Genomic DNA, 15,444 nt, shown 5'->3' with positions numbered 1-15,444 from the left:
AGCTGACGCCAGTGAGGCCTTCCCACAGCATGGCAGGATGAAGGCTTGAGTCTGCTGAGGTATTTGGAATTGTACAAAAAGAGTGACAAATAACACTGAATCTTCATTCACAGGCAGACCCCAATGGCCTCTCAACACAGCAAAGGAAGACCTCTGCCCCAGACCAAGGCTGCTCCCTGGGGACAACTCCAGATATTCGTTTGTGTGGGGAGAGAAGATTGAGGGCACAGACTGGGCTCCGGCTGGGGGCTGGCTGAGGCCAAGCCTGAGACGTGCCTCAGTAACTTCCAAAAGGATGAAATGAGAAGACTGAACTGCTCTGGTCACGCTGGCCCAAAGACAGGGAAAATCAGAAGCTTGTTTCTTAACCTTCATGTGGCTTTTCAGAATCTCGCTATTAAACTGAGAAAAGAGGCTCTTCGTTCATGCAGTGTGTTTTAAGGCTCCCTGAAGTGGTGCAGGAGCTCCTTCAAGACAGATGCTCATGTTTATGCTCTTCCCTCATTCCCTAGGGAAGCAGCCAGAGTGAATACCAAAAAGGTTTTCACTGGGGAAAATTAGAACGCCAACAAAAGAAGTCCTTTCTCTGAGACTGAGCACAATCATCTCATCTATTGACAACTTCCAGAGGTTCTAAGAAGCACAGTGGAAGAGGAGATTTTAGCAATCTGGAAGAATTTTTGCATGTGCCCAGAAGTTTCAGACAATCATGGATCAAGTCTGAGGCAAAGAGTTTGTAAGACTCAACAAAGAAAAAAATCTTCATGCTACTACATACTAAAATAAACTAATGAACACAACTGAACTATAGGTCTGTCAAACAGATAGGTCAGTGAAATGTGCATTGAGAGAGGGCCTTGGGTCTTCTGGGGCTAGCCCTGGAGTGGACCTAGGATGTCACTATTATTAGAGGCGTGCAAATTTCTGAGGCTGTCCCCTGCAGGACTCAGATCCTCTGCTCAACAGTTCAGAAGCTCTTTATTGGGGAGGGCAGGCTGGGCTTCACAGCAACCAGGAGGCTGAATGTGCAGCAATGTTGGTGATGCTGTGGCAAATGGTTCTGTTTGTCGTGAGGGCTGGTTCTGGGAGCAAAGTCTGGGTGGGTGGCAACCTCCTGGGGCAGTCAGAAGACAGAGTCCCAGCCAGGGGCACAAACAGCTTGAAGAATTTGACTTGGGAGGAATACAAGAAGGGCTGACAGAGGCTGACTCTAATTGCAAAGGCCACTGTGACTGGGATGGTGTTGACCTGGGGATCTTGGGGACAGATGAGACCAGGGCAGTGGGCAGAGGCCCCTGACTGCTGCTTGTAAGATTGGAAGTCCTGGCTGTGCATTTGAGGAAGCGGGGCAGCCTGAAGGATCCGTCACAAAAGCCAGCACAGCTGGGCCCCAGATTTTATTTCTGGGTTTTATCCCTAGAATCTCCTTGGCCTTGAAGACCCTGATCTCCAGCTAGTGCTGAAAACGTGAGCCTGGTTGGCATGGAGACCTGGGCAGAAGAATGCCCTGGTGCCTCTGGAGATGGAGCCTGTGAATGTCAGAATGGTCATCTTTGGGCTCAGGTCAGCCTGTGCATCTTCTTGGGGCAGAAGAGCTGGCCCAGAGCAGCAGAATTTGTGGTGAGATATCACCTGCTGGGAAATTGAAGACCTCTTGCTCAAGCTGAAACTGGTAGCTGATGAGCTCTGCCTGCAAGTCGTCTGGGTGGGGAGTACTGTGCTCTCAGTGTGAAGCTTCTTGTGAGGGACAATCGCTTGAGAAGCTGAGACCTCCCAAAAGGTGATCTTGACAGCACTGAACTAAAGTGACCTTCAGAATTCAGATGAACTGCCCGAATTCTGCTGTTGGGTGACCTGGAACACCTTGAGTACAGATGCTCCTGATTCGGAGGATGAGGTTACTCCGTCCTGACTGCAATGCAATAACCATGATGTGTTTTGGACCAAAATGGCAACAGGCAAGGTCAGGACTCCTTTGGGGCCTAGAACATTGTTCTGCAGCTTCAGTTCATATTGATCAAAAAGCATTGGGAGTTCTATAATTTTCCTTGTCAGGTTTTCTGCACCTTATACTGAACAGGGGTCCACACCACTAGGTGGACTTCACAAGCTGTGTTTAGAACTGTGTTCTTCAAAATCAGCAACCTGAATTCTGTAGGATCTGTGTTCTTGTAGACTGCCTCATGCATTGTATCTTTTTTTTTTGACACTTCTGATCTTCCTTCTGGATGCCAGATACTTTCCCCATGTTTGGTCACCTTCTCCATCTTGGAGATGTAGATAAATGCATAGATTCTGGGAATTTGAGAATTCTCGCAGCTTTCCTAGAAGCTGTCTGCTTCTGTGTTCTTCACAACTGTCCAGTCAAAGACCAGCTCTGTCAAGGGCCTGGTTGTATTTTCAGTGGTGGCCACCCTTCAAAGCTTTTAGTATGGAGCAGATGTGCATGAAGGGAGCAGTGCTTTAGAAATGTTGAGTGTGAACCTGGGTTAGGGGTGAACCATCACCAGCAGCACTAGTAATGTGAACAGTAATGGTGATTGCAGGCCCTACGCCTCCATGTTGCCTACCCCACCTCCAGTGACCTGACCCCTATGTTGCTTGTTTCCTCCAGCCCCCACCCAAAAAAACTCTCACCCATCCAGGAAGCAGGTGATTTCACATAGGAGGGAGAGATGGGAGCTGTGACCTGGAGAGATACTTCTTGAAGTCATAGTTTAAAAAAAATCAGTTATTCCAACTTATTGTCATATCTCCTGCTTATGCAGGTTTTCTCTGGTGATTTATAATCCGGTGGTTCGACACTTTTTTCCTCCAGCGCTACTAGGGGATGCACCATGCCCCCATCACTGACAGTGGCTTATTGCAGTTATGCCTCTCAGTTTTGAGTTGCATAGCAGGATCTTGTTAGAGATTGAGGACGGTAAGGGAATATGCAACTTGAGAAAACTATTTCCTCATTCTTATATTCCCCATCCCAGAATTGCTGGCCATAAATTGTATAAAGGAAAGCAAGTTTAAGGGGATAAAAAACCCTATTTACTTTTTCCTGAATATTACCCAATGAGCTGTTAAAGACCCCATATGAGACCATCAGAGAAATCTGTAGTTACTAGAAAAAAATAATAAATGTCTAAGTTTATTAGAAACTTTCCAGGCAAGGGGGTGACTGGTTGGATGAGTTCCATCCAATAGATTCCCCTATGGTGTTGAGCTGTTAGGTTTCATCAGGTTTTGTTTGGATTGTTAGTCACAAGGCAGAAATTAGAATTTGAGATCTAAACTGGGGTTGGTCAGAATTTGTGAACTAGGAGAGTTGCTGAAATGGTTTGTATTTGACCAGGTTATACCTGCGCTTATCTTTCTGGAACATGTGGGTCCACCAAGCAAACTGTTGCTCAAACTGTTTGAGCTTAAACAGTCTTTGTGTTTTTAAGTTTGTGGTTTCTGTACAGCTTATCTGTTTGCAAGATAAAATTGTATCACCTGTCTGTCTCTCAGTCACAGCTTTTGGAGAATGCTTCAACTACATCTATGGGACGGACCACATCCTTTACCACGTGATAGGTCTACAGCTACACCCCTGGGTTAAGTATATGGCCATGATGGAGGTCACTTGAGTTTCAGTAGATGTTAGATCTTCTTGATCCTGTCAGCAAGACTATCTGATAAAACAGGGACTATGTGGAAATATTTAAGATTTTGTAAAACCGCATATTTGACCATTGCAACACTGGTAAGTACTGAGTTAATAATCTACTTCTACGCTGAAAACCAAGTGTGTCCAATTTAAGCAAAAAAACAGATCCCACTCCCACTGAAAGGAGCCTGTTAAACCAGGTATGGGGGTATCATCCAGATTAATGAATTTTCTGATGTCTTTGTTTTCCAGATCTCTTTAATTAACATTAAAGATAATAGAAAACTTTATAGGGATAGAAGTGCAACGTTCTTTCTCTAAGACGGCACATGTTCTGCCTTGAGAAGGCAATAACATGTCTCGGATGACTCTGTTTTAACCCACTGCCTGTTCAATCTTGTAAATTTCTCAGGCAAGGAGATCCTTGGGCTTTGTGGCACTGTCTGGTTCTTCTGTGAGTCTCTGTACCAGAGCATGTAGAGTTCTTTCACCACTCTTTGGACCCTCTTTAAAGTGTGAAATAGGTATGCCTGAGGCCAGAATAAAACAGTGCAGAATTGTTCATCAAAGATTAAGATTTGGGACATTAAATTGAGGCTCACGTTTCTCGTTCTTGCATTGAGAGGTGTAGAGACTGTATTTTCTTAGTAGAAATCAATGGGCCACATGGACTCAGAGTAGTATCAGGGAATTTCCTGAGAGTAGGGCATCAGTATATTGAACTGGCAAGTCCATGTCCAATTTGTGGGCAGTAGCCAATAGTTTTTTTTTCTTTTTAGAACAAAACCAATATCAGTCATTGGGAGCCACAATGACCCATTGTTGGCCTAAACACCCCTATGAGGTTGTCTGATTGTGTCCTACAGCTTCGACACAAGTCAACAAGTGTAGTCAAGCACCAGAGAGTGAGATACACAGTAGAGATCAGCAGGTAGAACCATAGTCAAGGAGACTGACTCTTCATTGTAGGTTCTGTATAAGAGAGGAACCCTCCACTTGCATAGTCTCTTACCTCTTAATCTCTTGCCAAACTCTATTTGTATGTTTTGTTGAAGTGCTAATTTCCATGAAAAATACCTAGGTTTCATTTTAATGGAGACAGAAAATTCTCATTCTTTATGTGATGTGATAGAGGGTCTTCGATTTTTGGCTATATTTTGACTTGTTATAATATTTTCATCTATGGATTCACAAAAGCGTTAAGTTCTATCACCCAGAAATCAACTGCTTCACTACAAGGATTGGTACTAAAGGAAACTGGGTGACTTTCAAAGGAAAGTGGTTATAAATCTCCAATGGTTGGTTGAATTATATGTTTGAGCCCTGGAGTGGCTAGGCATGCAAAGAACAGTGTTAAGAATAGGGGTCTAGAGGCCAGCCCAGTGCTGCAGCAGTTAAATTTGCATGTTCTGCTTTGGCAGCCCGTTGTTGGCTGGTTCAGTCCCAGGTGCAAACCCTTGTACCGCTTGGCAATCCATGCTGTTATAGGCATCCCACATATAAAGTACAGGAAGATGAGCACGGATGTTAGCTCAGGACCGGTCTTCCTCAGCAAAAAAGAGGAGAATTGGTGGCAGATGTTACCTCAGGGCTAATCTCCGCCCCCCCCCCCCCGAAAAAAAAGAATAGGGGTCCAAATGGGTGCCATAGTTCAAGGTAGCAAATATCTACTCACTATCCAGAACCTTAAACCAGTAGAGAGAAGAAAAATAACTCGGCAAATAAATAAAACATGTGAAGATACATATGGCAATCAGTGTTCTAGGCATTTGAGATCTAGTTCCAACATCTCCGGTGGAAGCTTTCTACTTTACATTGACTTGAGGTCTTAGGTGAGCAATCTCCTTTCTAAAGTGTCAGCTTCTGAAACATTCACAAGAATCTTTAGTTTGAGATCTCCATTTCAGATGGCTTTTTGGTGGTATAAGGTGGCTTTGTGTCTTCTTAAGTGGGTGATGAGAATCTGGAGATCAATCCTTTATAATCTGATCATAGAGTGGTGGTCAGTAGAACCTGATAAGAGCCCCTCTCATTAGATTTGGGAGCTACCTTTCTCTGACGTCCCTTCTAGAGGGCCAGGTTTCCAGGTTTTAGGTCATAGAGGCAGTGATTGGGAGGATGCCAAGGAACGGCTGCCTCTGTCTGTTGATGATAAAACTGAGTATATTGCATTAATCTCTTGCAGTATTAAGCTATAACTGCCTGAATAGGGTGTAGGCTGGGATTGTGGGGTGATGTTATCAGAGATATGGTCTGGAGAGTTACTGACTCATAAAGAGTGAGTTGACGAACTCAAGAAGGAATTGATCTCATGGTCATTAAGGCCATTGGTAAGCCCTTTGTCTATAGAAGTCCAAGAGTCTCAGAGTTTTTTGGTGGCTTTAATTGTAAAATACCCTTTTGTCCTCTTGCCTTTTCCTCAATATTGAGGATGGTAAAAGCAATAAAGTTTTAGAGTGCCAAGGCTTTGCAGATTTCTCTAATGACAATTCCAGTGATCTAGATTTTTCTATTAATGAAGAGATGGTTTGGGGTTCCTCAAGTAGGGAAGATGAAAGGAAGCTGTCTTTTAGCTACTGTGTAAGCTGAGCTTTGACAAGGAAAAGCCTCTAGTCATCTCAAGAATAAGCAAAACATGACCACAATGTATCCAGAATCCACTGGGGAAAAATTCTATAAATTCCATTTGGAAATGCTCTGAGTGGTGCTGAAGCCTGGGCTTTTGTCCATGTCCCATATTTACAGTTTCCCCAGCATTTTTTTGGTAACAGATGAGGCACGCAGAAACATCCTCAGTAGCTTCAGTAAAGATTCTCCATCAACAGTGATCAAGTACGGTAGCCAACTTCATGTAAAAATATCCCAGGGTTCATTTTGACCCTGGTGGCAAGTTGGCCTGTCTCCAGATACTTGGGCGGGTGCTGCTGCCCCTCAGGGGCAGTGAGTGAACATTTGCCACTGGATCAAGAAAAAGGCTATCGTAAGCCTTTTGCCTCTAGTCCCCAGTTAGCTCGGTAAAACTTGGAAGGCTTTGTGGATGAGTGAGCAGAAAGGTTGATGGTTAGGTAGAGCCTTTGTGGGAAATTATTGGAGGGCTAATATTAGATTACAAAAATGCCTGTTCATGGTTAAGTCCTGTATCAGTTACCTGCAGCTTCTCCAAACTTAGCGCCTTACCACAACAGAAGTTTACTGTCCCACAGAGCTAGAGGCCAGAAGTCTGAAGTCAGCTTGTTGGCATGGCTGTGTTCCTTCTGAAGGCTCTAGAGTAGAACACTTCCTGCCTATTTCAGCTTCTGGTCACTGCAGGCATTCCTTTGCTTGTGGCTGCATCACTCCACTCTCTACGCTTCTTCGTAGGACCTTCTTTTCTCTCTGTGTGTCTCTACTCTGTGTCTCTTTTAGAGACACACATCATTGGATTTAGGGTCCACCCAGATAATTCGGAGTAATCCCAAGATTCTTAACTAAATTACATCTGAAAGAGCCTTTTTCCAGGAGAGGTCACAATCACAGGGTCTGGGACGTGGACATGTCTTTTGGGGGGCACTATTCAATCAACTACAGGTCCTGGGAATGGGGTGCTCTGACATTGAGGACTTAGTTTAAGTCACAGAAGTGTGATAATTAAAAAAATGTTAGGAACTCACTTTCTGCAACACCCAGTGTGACCCTAAATCCTCTTTATTTGTCTCTTAGTATCAAGATTGGGTATTGTGAATGGCTTGTAACCCTTGTGAGGGATTTGCCTCCCTGAGGTAGGCTATGCCCTAGGTAATGTACCTTGTTCTGCCAAAATTGTATGTTTCCCCTAGAAAACTTAGATTCTTTGTGAACAAAAATAGTAAGTAAGTAAGTAAATGAATCTGTTTTGGAGCTTATCTTATTCTTAGAATGTAGCAAAATGTCACTGATAAGAGAGGAATCATGGAGAAATTTAGTTTTTAAGATCTAATTAAAAACTGTAGGAAGCAGAAGGGGTTTCTGTAAACCTTTGGGGCCTAACTATTATCCTTCCCAGGAGAAGGCAAACAACCATTGGTATCCTGATGCAGAGGGTACTGAGGAAGGCAGTGGACAGGTGTATGATTGTAAAGAAAGTGGCTTCAGGTGGCTATAAGGATAGGAGAGTAATGGTGTTTAGTACCACAGAAAAATGATGTATTCCATCATTTACAGCTCCGAAGTCCAGGACAAATCAAGAGTCTTGCCCCTTGGATTTCTTTGTCAGACTCCTACATGGTAGGATAAATTTTCTTTCTATCATGGTTTCCATTACAGGGCTTTACGTCTTTAATTTCTGGTCTTAGAGGGTACTGTGAAATTTCACGGGATTAATCCTTAACTTAATGTTTTCAGCTGCAGTAATTCTTCTAATGTCAGTAGAATTCTTTGTCCCAAAGCGGTCCAGAGTTCCTCATTTTTGGGGTTGATTTATAATCTTGGTTTTTTTTTTGGAGGAAGATTAACCCTGAGCTAACATCTGCCACCAATCCTCCTCTTTTTGCTGAGGAAGATTGGCCCTGAGCTAGCATCTGTGTCCATCTTCCTCCATTTTATATGTGGGACGCCTGTCACAGCATGGCTTGGCAAGCGGTGTTTAGGTCTGTGCTTGGGATCCCAACCAGTGAACCCTGGGCCGACAAAGTGGAGCATATGAACTTAACCACTGCTCCACTGTGCTGGCCCCTGGGGTTGATTTAAACATAAGGACAGTGGCAAGTTAAGTCTAAATTAATTTTAACCTGGTTGTAAATAAAATCTTCAGGAATTTCAAGAGGAAATCTCTAAGGACATTTCGTCTGGCAATTCCATTGATGTGGTGGGTCTTTCTCTCTTAAAAGAGCAGATAAGATATCATAAAGAAAGGAGGAATGTCCCTCTGTTAAAGTACAAAAATGATGGCTATGTATTTAGTCATGGGATTTTGGGATTGGTGGGCTGGCCTCCACCTCTGAGGGAGAGGTTGTGTGACAGTGATGGGTTCATAGTTATTTTGTATTGTACTGTATCCATATTGTATTCATTTCCTGTGTCTGCCATGTTAAATTCCCACAGTCTGGGTGGCTTAAACAGAAATGTATCTTCTCACAGTCCTGGAGGCTTAAAGTCTAAAAGTAAGGTGTTGACAGGGCTGTGCTACCTCTGAAGATTCTAGAGAAGAATCCTTCCTTGCCTCTTCTTAGCCTTTGATGGTTGTCAGCAATTCTTGGCATTCCCTTGGTTGTAGAGGCATCGCTCTAATCTCTGACTCTGTTACCTGGTTCTCCCTCGATGTCCGCAGTGTTTTCACATGGCCTTCTTATAAGGACACTAGTCTTCATAGGGCCCACCCTTATAGGACCCACTCTAATCCAGTATGACCTCGTGTTAACTTGATTACATCTGCAAAGACCCTGTTTCCAAATAAGATGATATTTGCAGGTTGGGGCTGAACATGAATTTTGGGGACTCTCTTCAACCCTATGCGCACATCAATCATAAATTTGTGTGTTTGTCCTTTATGTTCAGATAGATGTTTCCATGTGAACTGAAAAGTACAACAGGGAATTGGATGCTTTTGTTCCTGTCAGAGCATTCTTGTTTGGGCATCTTAGTTTTCTCTTTTCATTTCATAGCTAATACAGGATAATAATTTTTCTCATCTCTTTTTTTGCCTGCAATATCTGCAAGTGCACTTACCTGGGAATCTCCCAGTCTATGTGTCCCAAAATCGTCTTTGTGAGAAACAATCATGTTTAAGTTGGGGAATCTCAAGTTTATTCTGAGTTTTAGTTTGTTTGATTTTTTTTCCCTCTAAAAGAATTCTGCTGGGTGCTGTAGTTGAGTTAAGGGAGTTATTTTCCATTCTAAGTTGCTTTTGTTAATCAAATCTCCTTATTAAAGTTTTACTCCATTGACAAGTGATGAAAACAGGTCTACAGTCTTGTTTACAAAACTAAATAAGAGCCCAGTCAGTCTTTAGAGGGAATCTCTCTGATGTGACCCCTAAGAGAGCGTGTCCTATTTTGACAGCCTTGTTGACTCCATTGGCTGTCCCATGGACTCAGGGTCCCTGAGATTCTCTGTGTCCTCATCCTAGTGAGCCTTGTCCATCCCAGATTTAACACCTGAGCAGCCCACCAGGCCTGACAGTCCAGGATTATAAATTTATAAGACTATTCTGAATTTCTCAGTAAAATTTTAGGATAGTCACTGATGGCTCTAAAAGCTGAGCTGGACAGTGATTTCAAGTCTGTTTTAAGGTTTCCAGTTGTCTGACTTTAAGGGGCTATGGAGCCTTAGGTGATTCTGGTAGACCAGAAGAACAGGAAAAGGAGTCAGAGCCAGGTGGAGAGTAGGAGGTAGAGAAGGCATGTAAGAGGGAAGAAGAGGTAGATTTTCCATACAGGGTACATGTGTTGGTGTTTGCTCATGGTGAAGCTAGTGGACACACAGTTTTAAGCTTTTTACTTTTTCATTAGCTTCGGCTAAGCTCTATTGTAAGGGTACAGTATGAATCTGAATTTCTTTTTGAAGCTTCCTCATACCAGTCAAAAATGTTAAGGAAGAATATTAGGGGTTTGTTTTGTCTCTGTTTTAATGTACCCCTTAGATGATCAATTTTTGTTATATCAAAAATTCCCCGAAGTGGCTACTGCAAATCCATGTTACTCTGGGTGGAATTATAACATATAAAGAGACAACAGCAGGGGTTAGGGTTAAGTGAGGATTATATAAGAAGGAAGTCTTCTGCCAGGAAGAGTTTTAGATTTGCTAGCAGAATCCCTGTGGAATTCTCTAGCTGTCAGGAGGAAGTGTTTCTTCTGTCACCCATGTCTTGGGCCCCTCAACCTGAAGTTGAGCCATTCCAGTCATTGAAATGAGAAGTCAATGGTCTTGGAAGAGTGTGGTGAGAGAAGGTCTCTTCTAGAACCAACTTCTTACATGTAGACCAGAATAAAGAAAGCTCTTGTAGAGTTTTGATGGGTGACCCAAGGCAAAGATGTCTAAGAAAGGAAGCCAGTCTCACAAGACCTTTACTCATTTACCCTCAGGCGCAGTTTGGATTTAGACTCATGAGAGCTATGTATGCTTCTTATCCTAAGAGCTTCCTATTGTAGACAGAAAACATCTATGACAGAAAGGCAAGAAGGACAATTAATGGTAAATAAATGCTTTGTCAGACTTCCAACAAGGAATGTGAATAGAATTGTATTGGAAGTTGAACAATTCCTAAAGGATAATGATGGGATTTAGTATTATCTCAGCTAGGGCGCACAATGAAAAGGAATGGGAGCTCAGACTTAATGTTGGAGACTTAGCAGCTGTGACAGCTGAGCACCTCAGATTAGGGTACTCAAGGGGCCTTGGAGTGTATGCTGTTACTGATGTGGGGTCTTGGGCCAAAATGGATGAAGGGATTTTGGCTAGATATCCCTGGGACCTTCAAGTCAGTTAACCACCCCCCCGCCCCCCCAAAAAGAAGCACCAGGAAACTATTGTGATTAAAAAAATCCCCACAAGCTAAGTTTATTAGAAACTTGCCAGGCAAGGCTGCCAGTGACCGAATGAATCCCATCAAAGTGTCACCTCCAACAGTTTGAGCACTTGGGTTTTGTAAGCTTGATTTGGTGGAGAGTTACTCATACGGGGGTTTTAATGCAGGAATTATTAAAAAGAAGTTGTAAATTAGACCAGTTGCTAAAATAGTCTGTGCTTAAACAGTTCATCTGTAGTCTTATTTTTCTGGAAAACACAACCAAGCAAGCTGTTGCTGAACCCAGCGGGAAGGAGCCTGGGGCTCCATTGGCTAAACCCAAGCAGGAGCTAGAGGTATTCTGGCTTTTTCAGCATTTCCAGAACAAGTTATAGCACAATTCCATATATTGATTTTATTATATCACCACGTTCTATGCATACCTGCCATTCCCCTCTTCACTCTGAATTGTTAGACTGCCATGATAGCATGTTTGTTAACTCAACCTGGAGAGCACAAAACCTTTCTTGTTCCACCAATCCTTTCCCCTTGATCCCTTCCCAGCTGATTGACTCTTGTTTAGGTCCTGCATTTAGGAAATGGCACAGGTCACTGATGAGCAAGAGAGATCAGCCCACTTTCCTGCAGCTGCTTCACAGTCACCTGCTCCTGGACTGAGGTCTATTTGGCAGCCTCTCCTTTCTTGAACTGCCTGAAGAGCCAGCACTGTCCTGTACCACAGGAAAGCATGGTCTGTGTGCAGGGAGAGGTGGGAACCCTACCGCATAGAGCAAAAGCACACATGAAAGAAGAGACATACTTGCTGGTTGAGAGTGTTCCTTGGCTGAAGGGAAGGCACTTCCTGGCCTATTTGTTCTCCTGTAGCAGTCCCCTGGTACGGCCAGTCATTCTAGGGATAGCTGCTGGAAAGAGATGCCAGAGGATTTTCCATGAGGGCTGTTCGGGGTGCTCTGCCAAAGCTTGCATTGAGTCACTAATGTGGCCAAGCTGTTTGCTAAGGAAGCAAGGAACATGAGTCTTACTTTCCTGGGGCTACTTTAACAAATTATCACACATTAAGTGGCTTAAAACAACAGAAATCTATGCTCAAAGTTCTGGAGGCCAGAAGTCTGCAATCAAGGTACCTGCAGGCTGTGCTCTCTCTGAACTTTTGGAGGAGAACCCATCCTTGCCTTTCTACCTTCTGGTGGCTGCAGGTGTTTCTTTCACTTTGCTTGTGGGTGCATCACTCCAGTCATTGTCTCCATGGTCACAATGCCTCTTCTTCTTTCTCAAAACTGGCTCCACTTCTATCTTATACAGGCAGCTGTGATGGCATTAGGGCCCACCTGGATTATCCAGGGTAAGCTCTTTTGCTCAAAATCCTAATTTAATCACATGTTTGCAATATAAAGTAGTATTTATTCTTCTGCCATATATATTAGTCAATTAGTGAGGATTTTTCAGAGAAAATTAACCAATTGTGTGTGTGTGTGTGTGTGTCAGTGTGAGGCTGAGGGAGAGGGAGGAGAGAGAGTCGGGGGTGGAATCCTTAAGGAACTCTAACATGTGAGGGGCATAAGGCAAGAAAGAGGCCTCTCTGTGGAGACTTCTGAGCTGAGACCTGAAGGAGAAGAAAGAGTCAGCTGTACAAAACCCAGCAGGACAGAGAGTACTGATGATCACTGGACAAGAGTATACAGAACCTGAGGTGGAAGGACTCCTGGCCTGATGGACACACAACAAAGTGGCCAGTGTAGCTGAGCAGGGCAAGGTGGCAGGAGCCTGTAGATGTGTCAGAGGCGGGCAGGTCCAGATCATGCTGGAAATAGTAGAGCTTGTCCTTCTCATCAGACTTTCCTTGGGGTTTTATGAGAGGCAGTAGCTCTGTGCCGACATCTTGGGTACCAAAAAGTTTGTTTTCATTGTCAATTCAGCTTTAATGAAAAGGTGTGGAATCAGGAGCTTTTAGGGGAAAGGAGACAGAGTTAATAAATAGTAGCCATGTGGTGAAAATTCACAGAAAGATACAAAATTTTTTCTCATGTGAAATCTCCTGAATTCTAGGTAGTGTCTTGGTTTAGTTAACATTATTGTGCCAATGACAATTTCCTGGCTTGTAAATGCTGTATAGCTTCGTAAGATGTCACCATTAGAGGAGGGTAAGTGAAGGGTGCAGAGTGGGATCTCTGTGTACCGTTCTTACCATTCCTTGTTTATTTCAAAATAAGTTAAAAAGTCACTGAACTGCTCTAAAGTCCCATCCAAGAGAAACTGTGAGGAAACCTGGAGGAGATCCCTACGAGTCCATTCCATCAGATGCAAAGGCTCTGTGCTGGAAAGTCTTGCAAATCTCAGAGGATTCTGCTCTCCCTGCAGCCTCCAATCTGACGTCTTTCCTTATACAGATCGTTCTAGATCCCACGGGAGCTAAGGGCTCCACAGGAGTGTTTCAGGCCCCAACCACCCTGGCTGTCTGCCCTTATGGAGGCTGCCTCCCCTCTGAGCTCACATCCACTTACTCCTCAAGGTGATGTCTGTGTTGTTGACCCACGTATAGAGGCTCCCATACTCCTTGCACAGGAAGATGCACAAGGTGCCAATGACGTACTGCAGATGGTTGATGGCCAGCTTGTGGAAGCCAGGCCCAGGCCTTCAGCCTGCAGCTGCTTGATGGCCGCCTGGCCCTGAAACTTGTCCCACACTATGCACACCACCTCCCCAGAGCACTGCTATCACAGGTCCTTCTTGATGGTGAAGCCAATGCCCTTGTTTCCCTTGGTCACCAGCACCATGCAAGTGTAGGAGGACGTGGCTCAGTGTTGGGGGGGCACACAGGGCACTTGCATGGAGAGCAGACCCGGCTGTGGCATGGGGGGAGGGGCCACAAGCTGAGAAGGAGGTAATGCCTCCATTCTCCCTCCAAGAAGGGGCCAAATGTTCCAGAAGTTTTCCTAATACCCCTACTCTCCATCTTCCCCATCTCAGTGCTGCACCCTGGGCCAAACCAGGACACATCCTTCTTTAGATCCCATCTCTGAGCTAAGCAATGGTTTGCAGGGTGGAGAGGTGTGCTTCCCCCAAGCAAAGCTGGTTGGTGATGGGTCAATAGGGAACTAGAGATTCATGGCTGTTGAATGAAGGAAACTATTTTGGGAGAACCCCAAAAGAGAAAAAGGAGTACAGAGTAAAGCCATGGCCTTGAGCCCATCATTCACTGCAGAATGGGAATGGTTGCTTTTTCCTAAGATGCAATGTGTCAACTCAAAATCAACTTTGCCTGCTATTTTATCTCAAAATGAGTTTATTTGAGAATAGCCAACATAATTGCAATTTGGATGTGCGTGGTATGGCAAACCATAGGCAAATCTGCAAACAAAGAGGGGAGCTGCCTTTATAGAGAAAAAGGTGGCGTACGGAGGGGTTGTTTTAAACAAATATCCTTTGGGGAAAGGGAACAGTTGAGAGCAGTAACAGCTTCTCATTGGCTGAGCTGTGGCATTTCTCACTGGCTAGACTGTTGCTGGGTGGAGAGAGAAATCCTCTGTCCATAGAAAAGTGGTTTTACTTCCTGTCCAAGATGGAAGCCTCCCTCTCTTCCTGTTTGGTGTAATTGACAATGGATGTTAGAGTGTGAGACCTCCCCCAACAGGCCTTTCTGCCTCCAATTTAGTTATGATTTCCTTTATTAATTTAGACAAATGAAGTTACTTAGAAAAGGTAACAGCTTCTGAGCACATTGATCCCTTTGCTTTCTTAAGAGAAATTCAAGAGAGAGAATTAGAGAATTAGGTCCTATGATTAGACTTTCAGTGAGGCAGGGTACCTTGCTGTGTGCTTCCCAAGGTGCCCCCAAGTGGGAGGGAATGTTTTGTGAAGCTCTTAGTGTGTGCAAAGCCATTGATTTCAATGTTTTATTTAATGGCTGCATAACCCATGAGTGCTAAAAGTGCCCTTATGTTGGTTTTGTCCAAGGTCACAGATATTAAGTGTTATATATATAGTTAGGTGTTATTTTTAAGGTACTAAGAAAAGAGGATCTTTGCAATTTCAAGTATACATTTCCCAACTGTCGAGATGCTGTGGTGTTGCCCTAGATATTGTTGTCCTCTGGTATCAGTTTATGAAAACAAAATGACAGGGAGGAAATTAACATCCCTGTTGAAGGGAGAAAATTGTAAACCTCTCTTTTAATATAAGAGCCCTACTAGTTGCTTTCTGGGGAGATCCCTTTTCTTGTCTGTAAGCCTGAGGATCACTGGTGATGAATGAAGAATAACCATCAGAGTAGAGGGTCTTCATTTATTTATTTATTGGTTAGCAAGATTGGCCTCTGAGCTGTTGC

General features: G+C 43.8%; 1 protein-coding gene across 1 annotated transcript in view; it reads left to right on the top strand.

The window, feature by feature from the left end:
- Positions 1-487: 487 nt before the first annotated feature.
- LOC124231552 (SET domain-containing protein 4-like) overlaps positions 488-15,444 on the top strand; it is a 125,793-nt gene continuing 110,836 nt past the window's right edge. Inside the window, exon 1 of the mRNA XM_046648345.1 lies at positions 488-1,963. Within this exon, the coding sequence (XP_046504301.1) occupies positions 1,949-1,963 (15 nt within the window). The 5' untranslated portion in view covers positions 488-1,948. The remainder of the gene's footprint in view (positions 1,964-15,444) is intronic.

Source organism: Equus quagga, chromosome 21 (genome assembly GCF_021613505.1).
Source record: "Equus quagga isolate Etosha38 chromosome 21, UCLA_HA_Equagga_1.0, whole genome shotgun sequence".
Lineage (NCBI taxonomy): Eukaryota > Metazoa > Chordata > Mammalia > Perissodactyla > Equidae > Equus > Equus quagga.
Note: the sequence above shows the minus strand (reverse complement) of the source record. Positions and strands in the feature narration are given on the sequence as shown.